This window comes from Empidonax traillii, unplaced genomic scaffold (assembly GCF_003031625.1).
Source record: "Empidonax traillii isolate 1590-97213 ecotype Southwest subspecies unplaced genomic scaffold, ASM303162v1 scaffold52:size1600334, whole genome shotgun sequence".
Taxonomy (NCBI): domain Eukaryota; kingdom Metazoa; phylum Chordata; class Aves; order Passeriformes; family Tyrannidae; genus Empidonax; species Empidonax traillii.
Window position 1 is genome coordinate 579,127 of NW_020955245.1, and position 17,488 is coordinate 596,614.

Below are 17,488 nucleotides of genomic sequence, written 5' to 3' on the forward strand. Positions count from 1 at the left end.
CCTCTCGGGGTTGGCAAATCTGTTTGGTGATGGGGTTTCTTATCAGAAATTTGTCCCTTGTTTAATGCCAAATCCAAAGTTCGTGAAGGTCTGGCACTGCCTTGAAACATCCATTTGCAAAGGAAAAGCCAAAATCCTTTCCTGAGGTCTCATCCAGAGGGGTGAGGGAAGCGGGGTGAGAAGCAGAGGGAGGATGAGAACAAACACATTTTCATATCTGAAGGGGGAGAGAGAAATATTTTCTCTGTGCCTCAGTATCTCTGTTGGAAATGGGAGTATTGCCTCCACTGCCCATGCCGCCTGCAGATTCAGAACTCAGTGCTTTGGGTTAAATAGATAATAAACAGCTCTGGCAAGGTGGCTCATTTCAAGGGTGGAGATGAAGCTCCAGGCTCTTCACAAACTCATCCCAATGTATTGGTGAGCACAAACACCTCAAACACCAGGTTTCCATTCCAAATACAACCATTTCCATTTACTTTTTGTCTTATACCAAAAGCGAATTGGCGTCCAAAATATTCCCCAAAGAAGGCATCTCTTACAAGGTCTGCCCAAAAAGCGCAGGTTAAAAAAGTCCCGGGAGAAGCCAGAGGCTGATAACCAAACCTTGTAATATTAATATCTCCCATGCAGGGGCTTTTCCCCTCTTTTCCTTCCTGTGATGAAAGGATTGACCAGGTTTAATGGTGGCACATCCTGATCTGTGTGGCCCTGGCTGTCCCTGGACAGAGCCCCGTGTCCCCAGCAGGGAGGAGCCCTCTGCATTGAAAAAATGTAAATAGCTCAAAGTTGCCTTTTTTTTTTTTTTTTTTTTTAAATTTTTCTCATTATTTTAATATGATAGGAAAAAAATAAAATATTAAGCTGGTGTAAAACCCACAATATGTTCAATTGGGCTGAGGTATCCTGTGTGCTGAAGATTCCACTGGGGATGTGCTGATCCACAGGGCAGCTTGGGGGTTCCTGGGAGAAGCTGAGGGGGAGTGGAGGGGGGGGCTCATTTGCCATCCCCAAATCATAAATCCCATATATAAAAAGTCACTCAGGGCACTGCCTAACCCAGTGCGGGGCAAATGCAGACATTTCTGATCTGAGGGATTATTTTCTCTTTGGGCAGTGGCTCGCTCTGTGTGTGACATCTCATTCCTAGATCGATGTTTTATAGGCACGTGGGCCCCTGTATCTGCTCGTGGTTAGTCGATAACGCCAAAACATATGGGCTGTCGTGTCCTTCTCCGTGTATCCCTGTTATATGGGCTCCGAAAATAACTTGAGGGTTAAAAAATAAATAAATCTCGGGGATGGTATTGTTCGTGCTAGATAAAAATCCCGTGAACAAAGCAATTGGCATCATTTCACTTGCAAATTGAGCAGCGGAGCAAAATACCATTTATGAAACTGTAATTTATTCTTGGAAAATCAAGCACTTACAATGTCGGCTTGTCGCAGGTTAAGTTGCAGAAAGGGGAAAAAAATAGATTAATGATGAACGTGACAACATTTCAGGGTAAATCATCACAGCGAAAGCCTTTGAAAAGCCTCTTTGCTCCCTGCACAAACGGGATTTGTGTTGGTTTTTTTTTTTTTTTCCTCCAAAGAACATTAAACCAGTGATTGCTTCGGGGCTCGGTGGTGCTGAGCAGGCAGTGGCAAGGTCTGGGGAGGTCCTGGCACCCCTTTGCCCGTGCTGGGGAGCCCTGGGTGCCTTTGGAAGCCGAAGAGCAAAGTCTGGCTCGTTATTTTTTCCCTGCCTGCAATTAGTCCATCCCTTAACGATCCTCTTTCCTTCAGATGTGCTTATTATATTTATGGAGTCACAGACTGGTTTGGGTGGGAAGGGACCTTAACAATCATCCAGTTCCACCCCCTGCTGTGGGCAGGGACACCTCCCACTATCCCAGGTTGCTCCAAGCCCTGTCCAACATGGCCCTGGACACTTCCAGGGAGGGAATATTCTTATCTTTTGGTTCTGTACAATTAAAACGGGGCAAAAAGCAACTCTCCAGTGGGAACATCACCACTGCCACCACTGGAGCACCGAATCCCATCATCAGCCCCTCCAAAGGATCCACAGCAGACACTCCTGGTTCCTTCAGGAAGGTCTCCCAAGGTCTCCTCTCTGCCTTGGCCTTTATTCCCCATCCCTTTTAGCCCTTTCTCTTCTGACCAGGAGACCATTCCCCAGGGCATGGACGTCCTTTAGAGCTGGCAGACATCGTGGGGTCTCCCCCATCATGGGGATGGGAAGAAAATTAATATAATTTGCACAAGATGAAGACAGAGCTCATCAAAGCAAATGAGCAGGTGATGAGGAGGTCTGGCCTTACTTCCTGGCATGGGGGAATTTCTGGACCAGTAGGAGCTGTGAATCCAACTGGACTCCAGCTTGGAGCCGCATTCTGGATGTGCATCTTATATCTTCATTAAGGGAAATATCAGCAAATAATCTTAATCCCCACGATTTCTGCACCAGCATCTTTTAAGGTCTGGCTCCAAACTCTGCCTTGGGGATGTTTCTTGGCAGGGAGAGAGGGAATCCCTGATCTTTCAAGTGAAGTTTCAGATAAAGAAATTAATTAAATGGCCTCAAACACGCATGGATGGTGGTGACCATGTTATGACCAGTACCCAAACCCCCCAGAGGGCTGACTGGGGAGCAGTTGGGGCTCATGGGACAAGTCCCTAAATGAGAGTTTCAAGCAACTAAGATTTAATTCTGCCACTTAGGCTTTGGGTGGTCAGATAAAGTGGAGTGCAGTGGGCCAGAGCAAGCACAGGTGCCTTCTTGTCACGCTGTTAAACCACAATGAGGAGATTTTTGGGGCAGGAAGGGGTGTTTCCATGACTCCATCCGAGGCATCGCTGGTTCCCGAGTTCACGACCCGGGGAGCGATTGCCGGCTGTAATAGTGTGTCACGTATTAAGGGAGCATGTTTGAAACCACGTTAGATTATTAAAATTCATGGGAGTGATTTATAGGGGTTTTTAAAAACAGCAGCTTGCCAATATAAATTGGCTTAGGAAAGTCAACTGTAATCCACCCAGGTCCAAATAATGACATTTCCTCCAATACATCCAAAAAGCTGAAAAGCAGAAAATAATATCCAGGCTCCAGAGATAAGGCGAGCACCCAAGGGAAAGAGGACTCTGAAATATTCATGCAGCCGTAGATTGGATGGTGGAAATGGCCGTTCCCAACGGCTGCATTTAGGGGCTGATGAATTTAGTTACTGTACCTTTATATTTATCGCTCAATAAACAAGACAAGCTCCGTTACGACGCCGAGCAAGACTAATTTAGCTATTTTAGCACTAAGGAAATGGCTTTCTGGGCAAGGCGACGGGTGGATGATTTTGTATGAAATTAGGAGACTTTTTAAATTTAGTGCTGGTGGGGTCTGGAGGTGCTGGGAATAACAGGATAAAATCACTCCCCGGGGCAGTGTTGGGGTGCTCACCCTGGGTTTTGGGAGACCCCACACCGAGAGCGAGCGGAGCCTTTCGGAGCCGCCTGCACCTGCTGATGGAGATGTTCCAGCTGCTGATTTTTAAGATGATTTTTGGAGGCTGAGGATGTTGCTGTAAAGGTTTTACAGCTGCCCTGCTGGAATCAAGCGTGGCTCTGTAAAAGTGTCAGCAAATGAAGCGGCGATGCCCGAGTGGTATTAACGCCAAAATGACCTTTCCATAGTTAGGGCTTTATGGGATATTATAAATTCTCCCTGTGTTGGCAGGGTTATAACTGGGACATTAACAGTAACATCTTCTCCAGCGATATCCGAGGCAGGGATGCAGCGTTCAGAGCTGAAAATGCCCAACCTAATTTTTTTTTTTAATATTTCTGGAGCTGAAGAGTCGATTTGAGATGTTTCCAACAGAAATTTGAATGCACGTGGTCAAAGGGAGATTTTTTCCTCTTCAAGATGAGTTTCGAGCACTCAGGGGTTTTTTTTTTTGAGCCTCCTAATATTTCCAACAGCCAAAAATCAAAGCCATTTAAACCTATTGCTTGGGGATTTTTTTATTTCTTTAGTTTCTAAGACTTTAGATTAATATTGTCAAACCTTTTTTTTTATTGCCATGAAGGCAGGGAAAGTCCTTTTTAATGAAAGCCACAAGCTCTATGCAATACCTTGACTCTGCAGTGCTATCTGAAGCACCAGATTCCACTGAACTTACATGGAAATCCCCAGAGTGAGCCCACTCTGATCTTTTTTTTCACCTCTTGCGTTGCCACTGGGAAATAAAATCAGTTTATATGCTGGTATTTATTATGAAGTATATATTTGGACGATCCATGCTGCAACTTAGTAGTTCCAAGAGCTTCAGGGAGTTGTATGAAGCGGCTTTTCACTCACCTGCTTATTGAAACCCTCTTTACAGAGTGCTGGGCTCGGTCTCACTCATTTATTCCCCGTGGCCTTCACTGTGACTGTCCTTTGGCATCGGGGGCAGCAGCAGGAGGAGGGGATGGGGCTGTTCATGCAGCGCTGCAGCACAGGGGACAGTGGCAGGAGGGTGGCCCGTGGTTCACAGCCCCTGTTTTGGGGCAAGGACACACCATAGAATCCCAGAATGGTTTGGGTTGGAAGAGGCCTTAATGATTATCCAATTCCACCCCCTGCCATGGGCAGGGACACCTTCCACTAGCTCAGGTTGCTCCAAGCCCTGTCCAACCTGGCCTTGGACACTTCCAGGGGTGGAGCAGCCACAACTTCTCTGTGCCAGGGCCTGCCCACCCTCACAGGTGCTGCCCTATCAGTGCCTGAGGCAGCGGGAAAAGCAGACACAGCGATAACTGAGCAGGAGCCAGGATTAACTGGAATCTGATTTGCACTTCCCAGCACAGGTGTCATTCTGTGACCCTGAAGGTCTCATCTCACCCACCTGCCAAAGAGCCCCCCTTCTCCAGGAGGTTTCTGCTGATGGCTTGGCTGGAGTTTTATGAGCAAAACATCAAAATAAAAACCCACCCAACCCTTAAATGCTGCATTTTGGAAGCTGCTCTTTGAGAGGACACAAAGCAGCCGTGCCAATGAAGTGGTGATGCCCCAAGGTGCCCCGCACAACCCCCACACCACAGCCCTGCATGTGAAAAGAAAAGCCCCACTCAGACTCATTTACTCTAGCTTTATTTTCCTTGTACAAGTAGCCACAGGCTAAAATCTAAACAGAGCAAACTACAAAAAACCTGGGTTTTATTTTATTATTTTTTTTTTAATACAGAGCTAACAATCGTGGGATCAGTGGGATTTCAATATCAAGACAGTTCAAAGTAAGAAAGGTAGAAAATAAACAGTAGAAAAGTGCTTTGCAATTTGGGTTTTTAGTACTACTCCTAACAGTTGATTCCCAAAAAGGACTGGAACAAAGGTTTAGCGTCGGTTTTGTTATGACTTTCTTACAAAAGTAAAGATACTGCAAGTTTAAATGATGGAAATACGATCAAAGTACAAATCCCTCTTTGCTTTTTAAGTCAGACCCGGATCCAAAGCCCTGTGAAATCAGGCTTGTCCCCGACTCTCTGGGCTTCACACCGGCCCTGTCCCTTCTTCCTACGTGATGCAAAGCCCAGGCTTTGCCCGTGGAGTAAACCTGGAGCTGTTTCCCTGATTCCCAGCGGGTTTCAGTGCCCTGGGTGTGCTGGTGCTTCCCTCATTCCCAACTCCCTGCCCGCAGCTCCAGCCCAGGCACCTTCCCTTTCACAGAATCACAGCTGAGTACAGGGGCAGAATCCCTGCCCTGCTCCTGCTGCCACTGTTCCTGATCCAGGCCAGGATCCATTGGCCTTCTTGGCCACCTGGGCTCACTCTGGCCCATGTTCAGCTCCCTGTCCATCCAAACTCCCAGCTCCCTTCCTGCCTGGCTGCTCTGCAGCCACTCTGCCCCGCCTGGAGCTGCAGGGGTTGTTGTGACCAAAGTGCTTGGCCTTGTGGAACCTCATCCTGTTGGAATCAGACCACGGATCCAGCTTGTCCAGGTCCCTCCGCAGAGCCCTCCTGCCTTCCCCCAAACTCAGTGTCATCTGCAAATGTGCTGATGGTACACTCGATCCTCTCATCCAGATCACCAGTAAGGATATTAAACAGGACAGGGTCTGACATTGATCCCTGGGGGACACCAATTGGGAACTGGCCATCAACTTTTCTTTCCCTTTTTTTTAATTTGGTGGGGAGGGAAATAAACGAGCCGGCATCAAGTTGCTAGATGGGATCTGAAACCTGCCCGCTCCGGCGCACATGGGGAGGGATAGATTTCCACACACTGTTTGCACAGATGAAGTGAGTAAGTAGCTCCCCCCTGTTTGTTTTCATAAGCTTTTAATTTCCTTTTTTTAAACTGATCTTTTCAGACTTAAGTGCTGTCACTCAGCTTCCCTTCACCATCCAGAAGCAGCAAGGCTTTGTAGCTTCTCTCCTCTTTTACTGCCAACTTAAAATTCTACAGTCCCTTGTTATAATTGGGGGGTGGAAGCTTTAAAATTCCCAAACTGGACCAGCACTTAAATATATCAGCACCTTTACTAAACAAGAAAGAAGAAAGATAATGGTAGACAAATAAATACCTGAATCCAACAGCGTGAAAATACCCTGTCACAGCATAAAACTATTCCCTGTTCAACTAAAGACAACGTGGATACTATCCCTGAGGTAGCAGCCATCTCTGGTCAACTTGAGAGCTCCAAGAATAGGTTGTGCCCATTATGGGTTACCAAAAACAAAACAAAACAAAACAAAAAAAAAAATCAGCTTTTGGATATTTATTCCTTCCTGTAATTTCATCTCACCACAGCCAGAAAATAGGAGGGTTTTTGGGATCAGCTGAGAGGGTTGAATTAGAGGAACTATTTACTTGGATAAATAATAAAGGATGAGATTCCTACCCCAAACGTGGGTGGTTGCCAGCAGTTTGCACCGGATCCACCACCTGCCCCCCGCCCAGCGGGCTCACCTCTGGGCAGCAGTTTGGATGAACCGAGGACAGGTTGTCCCCCGGGCTGAAACCAAACACAAGCTCTTTTTTTTTTTTGTTCTTTTTTCCTTCTTGTTTCACAGATTCAAGGCCAGCCATGCTCTAGGTGAAGTTTTCCCAAGTTTTTGGTTGGCACAGCTTTGTGTCCAGCCCGGCTCAGGCACTGCTGTACAGCAGGAGTGACTGTTCTGTGTCGCTTCTCCAAGCTGACAGGCACAAAGCCAGAACGTGCCATTTTGAGTGTTTTTTTTTTTTTTGCCCATGGATAATTGGATAATTAAGGGAAGACCATGTCCTCCTGATGGATCACCAGACTTCAGCCCCATCCCTTCGTGGGCTGAGTTGCCGCAACCATCTACGTTACGTCCCAACGGTACGGATTGAAAAGAGCGGAAAAGAAACCCCAAAAAAGAGGAAAAGCTAAACTTCTAAAAAATAGGCTTTAAAGATTTACATCCATCTTCAACCGTCTCAAACCAACACAGAATCTGCATTGGTTTAAGCCACCACATTTCTGCATAATTAAAAAACAAAACAAAACAAAACAAAAAACCACAAAAGAAAAAGCTCTACTCTTGACATACTATCATATTCCAACTAGTCAAATGGCACAGCATTTCCCTTTAATAAAAGGAAGTAGTGACAAATACTTGTTACTATTACAATATCACAATAATATGATATTAAATTAATAGCATGTTCACAGCTTCAGGAAGTCTGAGCTGAGCGCTACTCTAGGTTTTGTGTTCACTTTGGCAACGGTACTTATTCAATGTGAACGGTGAAGTTACACACACCAAAAAAAAAAAACAATAGCAGGAAAAGCTGGGCTGGGGCAGCAGTGGGATGGCAGGAGAGGATCGGGTTGTCTTTGATATGAGGTTATAACTTGAGCTGTTTGGTGTCTCCTCCTCCCTCCTGCCCTTTCCATCCTCCAGCTCCCGCAATGGGGTGGGCTGTGCTGTCGGACTCACAGGCACTGTCCCCCCAGGGTCCCTTCCCAGGATAGGTCTGATGGCCCATTTAGCCTCTTTGGTGGGGTGGGGAGAGGCTCTTTGGGGGGGGTTAATGCCAAAGTTTAACCCTTCCCATCTCTTTTGTCCTGCCTGATGTCAACAGGAAGAGGAATTATAATGGCAGAGGGCTGGGAACACCGAGCCTGAAGAGCTCCTTGCTCTCGAGGCTGATGTCATTACATCTGCTTGGGCCAAGGTGGATGATGTGGAAGGACAGATTCCTGCTTCCAGCTAACCCGGCCCAGCACCAGGACACAGCACAGGGAAGAGGAGTTTGCTCATCCTCACGTGTGTGGAATTATTTACACAGCCACAGGCAGCATTCCACTGCCAGCTGGGCAGGTGATGGGGGATGTTTCTCACATGAGGGACTCTCCCACTGGTACCATTTAAAAAAATACAATTAATACTTTTTTTTTTTAAACTTAAAACTCATTTCCTTTCCTGATTCCTTTCACTGTCCTTGCAGATACGGCAACGTTTGATTTACCACCACTTACACAAAGAGTTCAAACCTTCACAATCTCCCGGATTTAACCAACCCACGTGGCAGGGAAGGGGCACCGATCCTGCCCCCACCTCACCCCACGGACGATGCCGGTCACACACCGACCCACGAGGCTGCACCCCGCCAGGACAACCCAACCCCACCAGCAGCAGTTTGGTGGTTGATCCCTGGGGGGGAAAAACCCTCTCTTTGGTGTCAGGAGCTCCTCTGCCCACCCTGGGCACTGGGAAGGGGCGGCCGCTGGCAGCCCCCAGCATCCTCCTCGCCGTGTCCCTCCCAGGGAACTGAGCCCTTTTTGGCTCCACTCATCCTTCGGATGTTCTCCTGTGGTTGGAAATGCACTGGAGGAGCTGGGAGCAGCTCAGTAGCATCTCAGGGGGTTCTGGAAGTGCTGTCTCAGGGTTTGCCCGTGGGCGCTCCTAAATGGCAGGGTGGGCTTTGGGACAAGACGTTGACATCCAGGTTGCCACCCCCCAGGGCTGTGTTATGCTGCTTTTGCTGGCACGTGCCATAAACCATCTGCTGGGAATCAGCCTTGGGTGGCAGCACAGTGACAGGGCAGGAAGGTGCCCTGGCTCCAGTACCGGCAACTGAGCACCCCATCTCCACACACCCAGGATGGGCTGAGGCAGCCACCACCAGCACCCAAATCAGCCCTGGGAGGGCAGCGATACCAGGGAAAACCAGAGAGCACCACACTGCTTGTCTGTGACAGCCTCAACAATCTTTAAAGTAAAAAAAAAAAAAAAAAAAAAAAAAAAAAAAAAAAAAAAAAAAAAAAAAAAAAAAAAAAAAAAGACAGGAATCTCCAAAATCACACCGGAGCCCCGAAAAGTAAAGCTCATAACACTAGTGAAGCACCTCGCTTCGTGAGGGGCTGGGTGGGAGAGGCAGGAATTGGGGGAGAGGAGAGGACACACACACACACACACACACACACTCACTCACAGACTCTCACACACTCACTTCTCTCGTGCTTGAGGTAGAACATTGCTTTCAAAGGTTTGGAAGTGCTTTACATGGGAACAACGACACCGAAGCCGCCGGGGCGGCGGGTACAGAGCGTGACTGCTGAGGTAGGACCATGCTTGTACTGACCAAGTGCTATGCTACTTGCTTTTTGAACACGAAGGAAGACGCAGGTATTTCTGCTTCCCAGAAGACATTCATTCCGGTTGAGGTAGGTTCTGAGTTCACTCGGGTTGTCTGTCCAAGTCTTTCAGTAGCCCTCAGGCATCCTTTGACACACACACACTCTTTTTTCTTTTTTTTTTTCTGCCTTTTTTTTTTTCATATTATTTAGAGTCAATCAGCAAAAAAAGTATCCTGAGAAATAGCGAAAGTGTACAAAGTCATCAAATCCACGGAGAGACAGCCTTCCTGGGCCTCGATTTTTGGAGTCAAGTTAGAAGGATTTCTCCAAATCCAGTCTTCTGGAAATAAAAAATAGATCCAAAAAGTAGTCCTAAAGCTGCTGATCAGGAAAAAGTCTGGGATGCCAGGAGGTGGAGGTTCCACCATATTCCCAGTCTGTCAGAGATGGGAAGAGTTTGCCAAACTCTGCCAAGGAGTCTGTTACTTAGCAGCTGAGGGGAAAATTCATCGTGACCAGTCTCCACGAAACACACCGAGAGGCTCGAGGGAGAGGTCAGAAAGATAAAACTTCACAGAGTTTCCAAAAGGCTGTATACATATATATATATATTTATATATATATATAAAAAAATAAAGCAAAACAAAAAAATAACAATCAGACCGTAGAAATCTTCAATTGACCTGAGATTGACAACTCGTAAAGACATCACCAGCCGCGGGTTTGGTTTCTGGTAACTCCTACAGGAGGCTTCGAGTCTTGGCAGTTTTATCCTTCATTGGCGGGACCGTGGTCAGGGGCCGGAGCAGGGGGGCTGCCGCCACGGGGGGCTTTTGGGAGGGGGTCTGGCTGCTCCTCGATGATGCTGAACTCGTCCAGAGGGAGTGTGGAGATCTGGGTGTTGTCGTGGGGGGCCGGCGGGCTGTGAGCCGACTGGGGAGAGAGAAGGGGACAGTGCAGTGACAGCGTCTGATGCGCTCAGACACGCAGCCAGGTGAGCTCCCGTCCCGCTGGACTTACCGTCATTCCCTTATCCTGCTGCTCCTGGGACGGGGATGCTGGGAATAACCTCTCCAGCTCGTTCATATCCAGCTGCTTTCCGTTCAAGTCCCGGTCGTCCCTGTCCCTGCGAGCGGTCCCGTTGAGGACGAGGCCCGCGGCGCTCCGCTGGCTCCTGGGGATCTGTGGGGTTGAGAGCTGCTCCTGCACGTTTTTGCACATCAGCAGCCTGCAAAATAAAGAGGTGGAGGCTGAGGGTGAGAAAGATGGTTCCTCCCTCACTCCCCCCGCCCCAAGTCTGAGTCTGCCTTATCCCTGTGCTACGTTCCTTCATCCTTCAATCCATCCTATAAAGTCCAGCATCGCACTGGGGGTGCCAGACTCAGGTGGGGATACCCACACACGTCATTAGGGTCCATCACCCCCTGTGAGCAGTGACATGAGCATCCCTACCTTCCTCGGTACCCGAACATGAGGAAGAGGATGCAGAATATGATGCAGGTGACGCCGATGTGGATCCCGATGATGATGCCGGTCGTGGAGGTTTTATTGTTCTGCTCGTCCTTCATGCAGTCGCAGGGGGGATTCAGCACTGCCAGAAAAAAGGGGGGATTGGGGAGTCAGTGGTGCTTCTCTCCTACTGTTCCTCCAGCTTTTGGGGAGCCCAGAGCCAAAGGTGGAGCCTGGGCTGTGTATGGGAAGAGGAGATAAAGATGCAGAGCTGATGGGGGGGGTCAATGCCTGCTGAAGCAGCTTCCCTGCTCCTGGCACTCCAAGAAGGCACTCAGAGCAAGCAGAGGACTGGAATTCCATAGTGAGCCAGCCCCATTACCTGGCACCTGTCATTAGACACAATTAATGAGAAGAAAAGACTCTGATAATAATTTCTGCCATCCCCTGTGCCCAAGGGGGAGGTGAGAGGTGGCCACCATGCCAGAGCAGGCATGATGGAAAGCACCGAGCAGGCAGATGCCAGTGAGATTAGTATTTACTCCAACGCAGACAGAGGAGTAATAACTATCTCTTGAAGATATTCCCACTGGAAGGCTTAAAAGGCTTCCAAGAACAGCAGGATGTTTTTTACACATAGATGAATATGAAAGGTGTGATCAGTTAAGAGATTCCCTCTAGAGGTTTCCCCTCTGCTGCTACATAAAGCAGGACTTGTGCTCTGCACCATTTCCCATTCCAAAGCCAAGTGCCCTCCTTTTTGACCAGTGAAGGTCAAAATATACAAAAGAACTCCAGGAGAGTGGAGATGCTCAGTGCACCATATCTCACCTGAGGATGGTAACTCTTAGCTTATGCATGGGGGCTTGTTCATTTTCATGGTCTCATCTCTGGCTCAAGTTTAGGGGACTAATAAACTGGCAATTACAGGAACACTGGGTTAGTTTTATCCCCCAGAGTCGTCAGGTTGGAGTGGCCAAGGGGGATGGTGCAAGCCACGTGGCCAGGGAGCCACCCCTGCCAGCACCAGGTGGTCCCAGCCCCGCAGGGTTTTGCTTCAGCACTTTTTGTGATGCTGAAAATAAACGAGTGGTTAAAGGTGAGAGCCACAGGGGCCTGGGGGATGTGTCCCCAAACCACCACCCAGCCCCATGTCCTGTCTCACCCGTCCTCTCCACAGTCTCCCTCAGGGACACGAAGCGGACAGTGGAGTCTCCGTCCCCGTGCTGGTTGTAGGCGAGGAGCTTGACCTCGTACACCACCGACGCGTCTGCCGGGGGAGACACAAGGACAGTTCAGGCGTCACCACGAGTGAGGCTCGTCTGGGAAATGAACACCTTACCAAACACACACAGGATGCTGCAAAGAACTACCCGTTCCTGGGAAAGCATTCCAAAAAGCTGGGGCAGAGCTCCCGCATTTCTCATTTAGTGCTCGGGCGACACACGCGAGCTCTCGCCTGCTAATCATGACAGGCCCTCCCGGGGCAGGGAGGGGACACGGACCAGGGTGTCACCATACTCACCCAGGTGGGTGATGTTGTAGGCTGTGACGTTGCTGGCCAGGAGCACGGGTCCCGTGTACTGGGCGAGGTGGACCTTGCGGTAGTAGAGCTTGAAGCCTTCGTGCTGGCCCAGTTTGATGGAGGGCTCCCAGGTCGCCTGCACGGCGGTGCTGTTAATGACTTTAATAAAGAGGGATGGCATGGCTGGGACTGAAACAGAGAGAGAAAGACAGTGGGTTGCATCTGCTTTTCAGCCTGCGCAATGAGAAATTCCCCGGCAGCCTTTCCCTGCGGTCACTGCACCAGAGAACGTGCCAGCTGAGACTCAGAAAAATCAGAGCACGCCAGAATCTGGTTTAACAGCTTTGAACTTCTTCAGGGAGCTGAAGGAGTTTCCAAGGGTTTCCTCTGCTCAGACCAGCAAGCAGAGGCTACTTTTACACTTCAGTTGCAATCTGATGCTCAGCCCGGTCGGGTCAAGACAGGAATGCAGCAACTTTGGCAAGGCCTTCTCAAATTCCACTTTTTTGCCCTCACCCTGAGGCAAGGACCTTTCAGAGTGATTAATCCCCCAGGGAGGAAGGAACTAGAAGCGATGGAGCTGGAGATATCCATCTTATAAGTGTGCTAGGTACCTGCACTGGCTTGCAGGGAGCAGGGGGCTTGCTCTCCCCATCGGCTTTAGGAGAGGGGTTTGTGATTGTGTGCTGGGGATTCAAGAGAGAACAGGGGCATCTTCATCAACAGCCCTAAACACCTGAGCAGCCTGAAATCCCTGCACAGCTGGGGATGGCTAGTTTTGGGAGGCAGGCACTTACCTGGCCTTAGGGGTGCACGGGGGGTTAGCTGGGAAGATGTCCCTGCTGCTGCACCTGATTCAAAGTCCACCAGGACACCTCTTGCTCTGATCAAAGCCCCAAAACTCTGCCCTGGTTCTCAGGGTGTGCTGTAGAAAGGGGCAGGCCATTCCTTCCCCAGGTCCCCAGAAATCTGCCCAGCCCCACCCCATCAGCCTGGGCTGAGAGGCAAAGTTTTGCAAGCGAAAGCCCATTTGCTGGTGATGCAAATATATCTGGGTTTTCCAAAGCTGGTTCTGCACCAAGCCCTGCCCCGAGCCCTGAGCAGCACTGGGGCACAGACCCACACTTCCCCCTCCCTCCATTTCTCCTGCACTGATCACAACACCGAGATGTGTCTCAGCAGAACATTTCGGACATTTTACTGTTGATTTTTTTTACCCTCATTTCCACAAAACGCTCCTAGGCCAAACGCTCCCATCAGCTCCCCAGCCACTGGCACCATCCAGAGGGTGCAAAGCACCAACTGCTGCAGGCTCTGCCCTGCCCAGGGCTCTGCGCCAGCACCAGCACCAGGAGGAAAAAGGGTTTTTGGGCACCAGGCAGTGAGCTCGGCTACACCCCACAGCAGAACAACAGCCCTGCTTTTCCAGCAGCCTCCAGGCTTTGAGGCAGAGCTATTCTTCCAATCCCACATGATTACAAGCTCAGCAGTTCCCAACTGTAAGGATTGCTGGGCTTGCACTGGACTGAAGCTGCTTTCTGGCCTGATTTTCCCCAAAGGGTCTCTAAGGACGAGCAAACCCAGCCCTTGGCAGAGAGTTCAGCACAACCATTAGTGAGCGACGGTGAAGAGTGGATGAAACGTGGCCGTGTCAGTCTGAGACTGATGAGAGCTAAAAAGGGCATTTCCTCAATTCACTGGTAAAAGTAAAACTGCACAGCACAACCATTTGCCTTTTCCCAGGCACTGAGAGCTCAAGTCTTTCCATGAGGAGATTTAGAGGAAGGAAGGAAGGGCATCTCTCCGGGTGAGCAGGAGGATCTGGGCAACCCTCTCTCTTCTCAAAGTGATGCCCCACTTCAGGCTGCAGGAGCTTTGCCTGATGCCCTCCAAATGAGCACATGGAGATAAACAAGTCCCTGCTGACTGCTGAGCATCTCCACGTGGATTCTGGAGGAAAGACCCAATATGCCGGGTCAGGTTAATGAGATCCCATCCTGCCTGAGAGCTGCCAGTGGGAAAAAAAATGGGTTGAAGTACCTCTTCTTGCTAGGATTTATTCTGATGTGCATTTCATTGCCGGGAAAGCTGAACTTAGCAATTCCTGGGTGCAAAACACAGAGCAAATTCTATTTATACCAGAACGTACCATTCCTCCTGAGGCTGAGTATTTTTGCAATCCAATTAAATGCTCCTTTTTTCTCATTCTCCCAATTCCCTCTAGGGCAAAATCCCCGCTCTGAGAAGTTGGACTCTCGCTTAAAGCATCATTTTCCAAACCACGGGTGAAAACACCACAGAAAGGGAAATTATCGCATTATCCCACGGACAAAGAAACACTGATGTGGGCCATCCTGATTTGCGAAGAGTTGGCTTTATTTTATGGTTGCAGAGCCTTACATTTAATAAAAACCACAAGAATATCTCTCCTTCAAAGTATGAAATATATTGTATTTATTCAAACTTTGAGTATATATATATATATATGTATAATACTGATTATAGGTAGATGCACTCGCAGAATGCACGTGCTGTTCATAATGGGATTACACAAATAAGTGTATACAATGGAGTATATCTGTGTGTGTGTAAATATAGGTACACACACCAGCAGATAGGTGCTTCACAGAAGTATATATAAGACATAATATGGAGCTACTATAAGTGAGGCATCTCCCTCATGCTAAGGGCTGGGATACTTGTTTTCCTCTTCCGTGCTGTTTGGAATTTTCCCCAGGTCATTTCAACTTTCTTCTTGAAGGCGTCTTTAGCCGAAGATGACTAAAGGAACAGTCTTCATCCTAGAGAAATGTCAAAAAGTCCTGGAGAAAACCCTAAAAAGCATTAAAAGACAAGAACAAGGAGTGTGTGCTGCTTAACGAAGCGGAGAGCGTTTGAGGTTTGAAATACCATGGCATTCGTGAAACGGCGTAAAGGGGAACGACAGGGAGGAGGCAGGAGGACCTTCCCAGTGAGTGAGGTTTCTGGAGGACAAGGTTCACTTGGGTTGTTTCTCTACGGTGTCATCCCTTCTACTTTCCATCCAGAATTAGCACTGGCACACAGGAAGGAGCATCCAGAAAGCATTGGAGGCTTCAGCCAAGCGCGCTCCCAGCGTATTGCTACCCCTGAAAAGCTGATGGCCCCGAGCCAAAAGCAGCCCTGCTCCTCAGTATTTCTCAGGGAGATTTCATGTTCCTACTCCAGACAATACCAGTTGAACACAGTCACTCAAACCAGTCTCCAGCTGGCAGCATCTCTGCTGGCCACTCCAACAAGAGCTATCCTGGCTCCACTGAGCCATCCCTGGCTGCCAGATCCGGCGTGTCTTGGAAAACTCATCCCTTTCTGAGGCTGTCAGCACAGATCCAGGGGCTCCTTGAGCCCAGGGGGCGTCACAGCTCTCCTGTGCACCTTGGGAAGGCACAGGGTGAAACACCTTGGCTGCGAGAAGAGGCAAATTTGCAGCAAAACCTTAACTTGGTGACAAAAGCCACCAGCTCCTGGCTCTCTGACTGACCCTCTCCTCTGTGAGCAGAAGGCAACAGGCACCCAAGTGAAGAAACGTGAACAAATGAAGCCAACTGGGGCTTTTAAATCCCTTTTTACCTTCCTACAAGTCAAACACAGGCTGGGGTTGAGTAATCTGAACCAAACCAGCTTGTCCATCCTGAACAGGGAGCTAATTGCTGAAGCTTCATTACACAGGACAAGCCCTTTTTAAAGGATAGCAGAGCAGGACAGTCATGCCTTGAAAGTTCAGAGAGCCAGGAAATTTATGATCCCATTACCAGATCCCTAACTATTCCCCTTGTGATTGAAGGTAATAATGACAAAAAGCCCTTTCTCCCTTGACCCACACTTCTGCAGAGCCACCAAGTTCTATGGAGCATGGCTGGCTTGAAGCTCCTGTGGCTGAACTCAAAGCACCGGGTCAAGGAGTTTCAAGCTTTGCCTTAGTCCATCCTTCTGCCTTTAAATTGGAAGGAAAAACAAACTCCCAGGGTGACCGATTCCCTGCAGAGTACCAAGGAAAATAAACTTGCAGGGCAACAACCCAGCAGGGCGAGGATTTATTGGTGGTTACTTAAATTCTGTAATAAATATCTGCAAGGGCTGAGAGTGGAATGAGAACTGGATCCCCTACCTGAAAGTCAACACAATCTTCCATTTGAAGCTAAATAACGTCCTCACACCCAAGGCCCTCTGCGCTGCAAAGTCATAATTCCTGAGCGCTCGTGAGAATGATGTTCTTAAGAAATTATTCTCCATATGTGAGACAAGTCAGGATTCAGAGGGGCTGGAGAGGCAGATGAGTCTCTAGGAAAATGTTCTTAAAATGCCAGCTGACAGATCACACTGGGGCAAGGGGCCTGCATTAGAGCACCCACTTTCTTACTGGGGTAAAGCTAACTGGTGGGCAGGTCAGCAAAAAGACCTTGGAGGTCACCCTAATGTCCCAAAAGGCTGGTACAAGGCAGGTGTTTGTGGGCCAGGACAGCTCAGCTCTAGTGTGAATTGTTCAGGGTAGAGCGAAAAATAACCAAACCTTAAAAAGTGTGTCACCTATCCAGTAAGAGCTGTGAGTACCAGAACTGCTGGAAGATGCTGAGGTGCTGCTTGAGCAGGAAATCTGCATTCAGCCAGGAGCTTAGGAACAGCCCAGAGCAGCCGCAATGCACAGAGCGGGCAGGTTTGCACTCACCCCCTGCTACAACATCAGCTGCGAGAGGCGATGCTGCGCTTTAATCAGTCAACCCCCCTGGAACGACACAAGTGAGTTTCACACGATATCCCAGAGCATGAGGAGGAGTGGAAACAAGGAGTTTCTCCACCACAGGCCGCGTGCCAAGGCGCTCCGGGGTGGTGTGGGGGTGCCGCGGTTACGCACAGCGGGTGTCAGCGTCTGATGGTCCCAGCGCAAAG

The 17,488-nt window shown here is 49.0% G+C and overlaps 1 protein-coding gene and 1 long non-coding RNA gene across 2 annotated transcripts in view; one reads left to right on the forward strand and one right to left on the reverse strand.

Moving 5' to 3' along the window:
* Window positions 1-9,230, forward strand: part of LOC114055271 — a 28,840-nt gene extending 19,610 nt beyond the window's left edge. The window contains exon 3 of the long non-coding RNA XR_003570689.1: window positions 8,457-9,230. This is a non-coding gene — a long non-coding RNA (uncharacterized LOC114055271). The remainder of the gene's footprint in view (window positions 1-8,456) is intronic.
* Window positions 9,231-9,996: 766 nt separating this feature from the next.
* IGDCC3 (immunoglobulin superfamily DCC subclass member 3) overlaps window positions 9,997-17,488 on the reverse strand; it is a gene marked incomplete at its 5' end in the record, with an annotated part of 95,368 nt that continues 87,876 nt past the window's right edge. Inside the window, 5 exons of the mRNA XM_027879264.1 lie at window positions 9,997-10,521; window positions 10,609-10,816; window positions 11,041-11,179; window positions 12,203-12,307; window positions 12,563-12,751. Coding sequence (XP_027735065.1) covers window positions 10,357-10,521; window positions 10,609-10,816; window positions 11,041-11,179; window positions 12,203-12,307; window positions 12,563-12,751 — 806 coding nt within the window. The remainder of the gene's footprint in view (window positions 10,522-10,608; window positions 10,817-11,040; window positions 11,180-12,202; window positions 12,308-12,562; window positions 12,752-17,488) is intronic.